At 44.3% G+C, this 637-nt stretch overlaps 1 protein-coding gene across 1 annotated transcript in view; it reads left to right on the top strand.

The window, feature by feature from the left end:
- Positions 1 to 637, top strand: part of LOC104715199 (kinesin-like protein KIN-7B) — a 7,349-nt gene that overhangs the window by 5,095 nt on the left and 1,617 nt on the right. Inside the window, exons 14-15 of the mRNA XM_019229918.1 lie at positions 4 to 240; positions 364 to 635. Of these exons, the coding sequence (XP_019085463.1) occupies positions 4 to 240; positions 364 to 635 (509 nt within the window). The remainder of the gene's footprint in view (positions 1 to 3; positions 241 to 363; positions 636 to 637) is intronic.

Genomic DNA, 637 nt, shown 5'->3' on the forward strand with positions numbered 1-637 from the left:
AATTCAGCCCCATTGTCTTTTGGAGTTACTCCACCAAAGAGGGATGATAACCGTAGTCGAACACCGTCAAGGGAAGGAACGCCTGTATCACGACAAGCAAATTCAGTCGATGTTAAGAGAATGAAGCGCATGTTTAAGAATGCTGCCGAAGAGAATATACAGAACATCAAAGCATATGTTACTGGACTGAAAGAACGTGTGGCAAAGCTGCAATACCAGAAGCAGCTTCTTGTTTGCCAGGTCAGTTTAAACTTGTGACTTGTGCTCATTCATGTTTTAATTTGTCATATTCGCCTTTGGATGGAAACTTTGCCCAGTGCTTTCAGATGCAGGAAGCAGTAACTTAAAATCTGTCAATGTTAGGTGTTAGAACTGGAGGCAAACGAGACAGGTCCTGCTTCAGAGTCCGATGCAACCGATGAATCTCAGATGGATTGGCCCTTGTGTTTTGAAGAGCAGAGAAAGCAAATCATAATGTTATGGCATCTGTGCCACATCTCAATCATTCACAGGACACAGTTCTACATGTTATTCAAAGGAGATCCAGCTGATCAAATATACATGGAAGTTGAGCTCCGCAGGCTGACATGGCTCGAACAGCACTTGGCCGAGCTTGGGAATGCGAGTCCTGCATTGC

The sequence above is a fragment of the Camelina sativa genome, chromosome 9, assembly GCF_000633955.1.
Source record: "Camelina sativa cultivar DH55 chromosome 9, Cs, whole genome shotgun sequence".
NCBI classification, from domain to species: domain Eukaryota; kingdom Viridiplantae; phylum Streptophyta; class Magnoliopsida; order Brassicales; family Brassicaceae; genus Camelina; species Camelina sativa.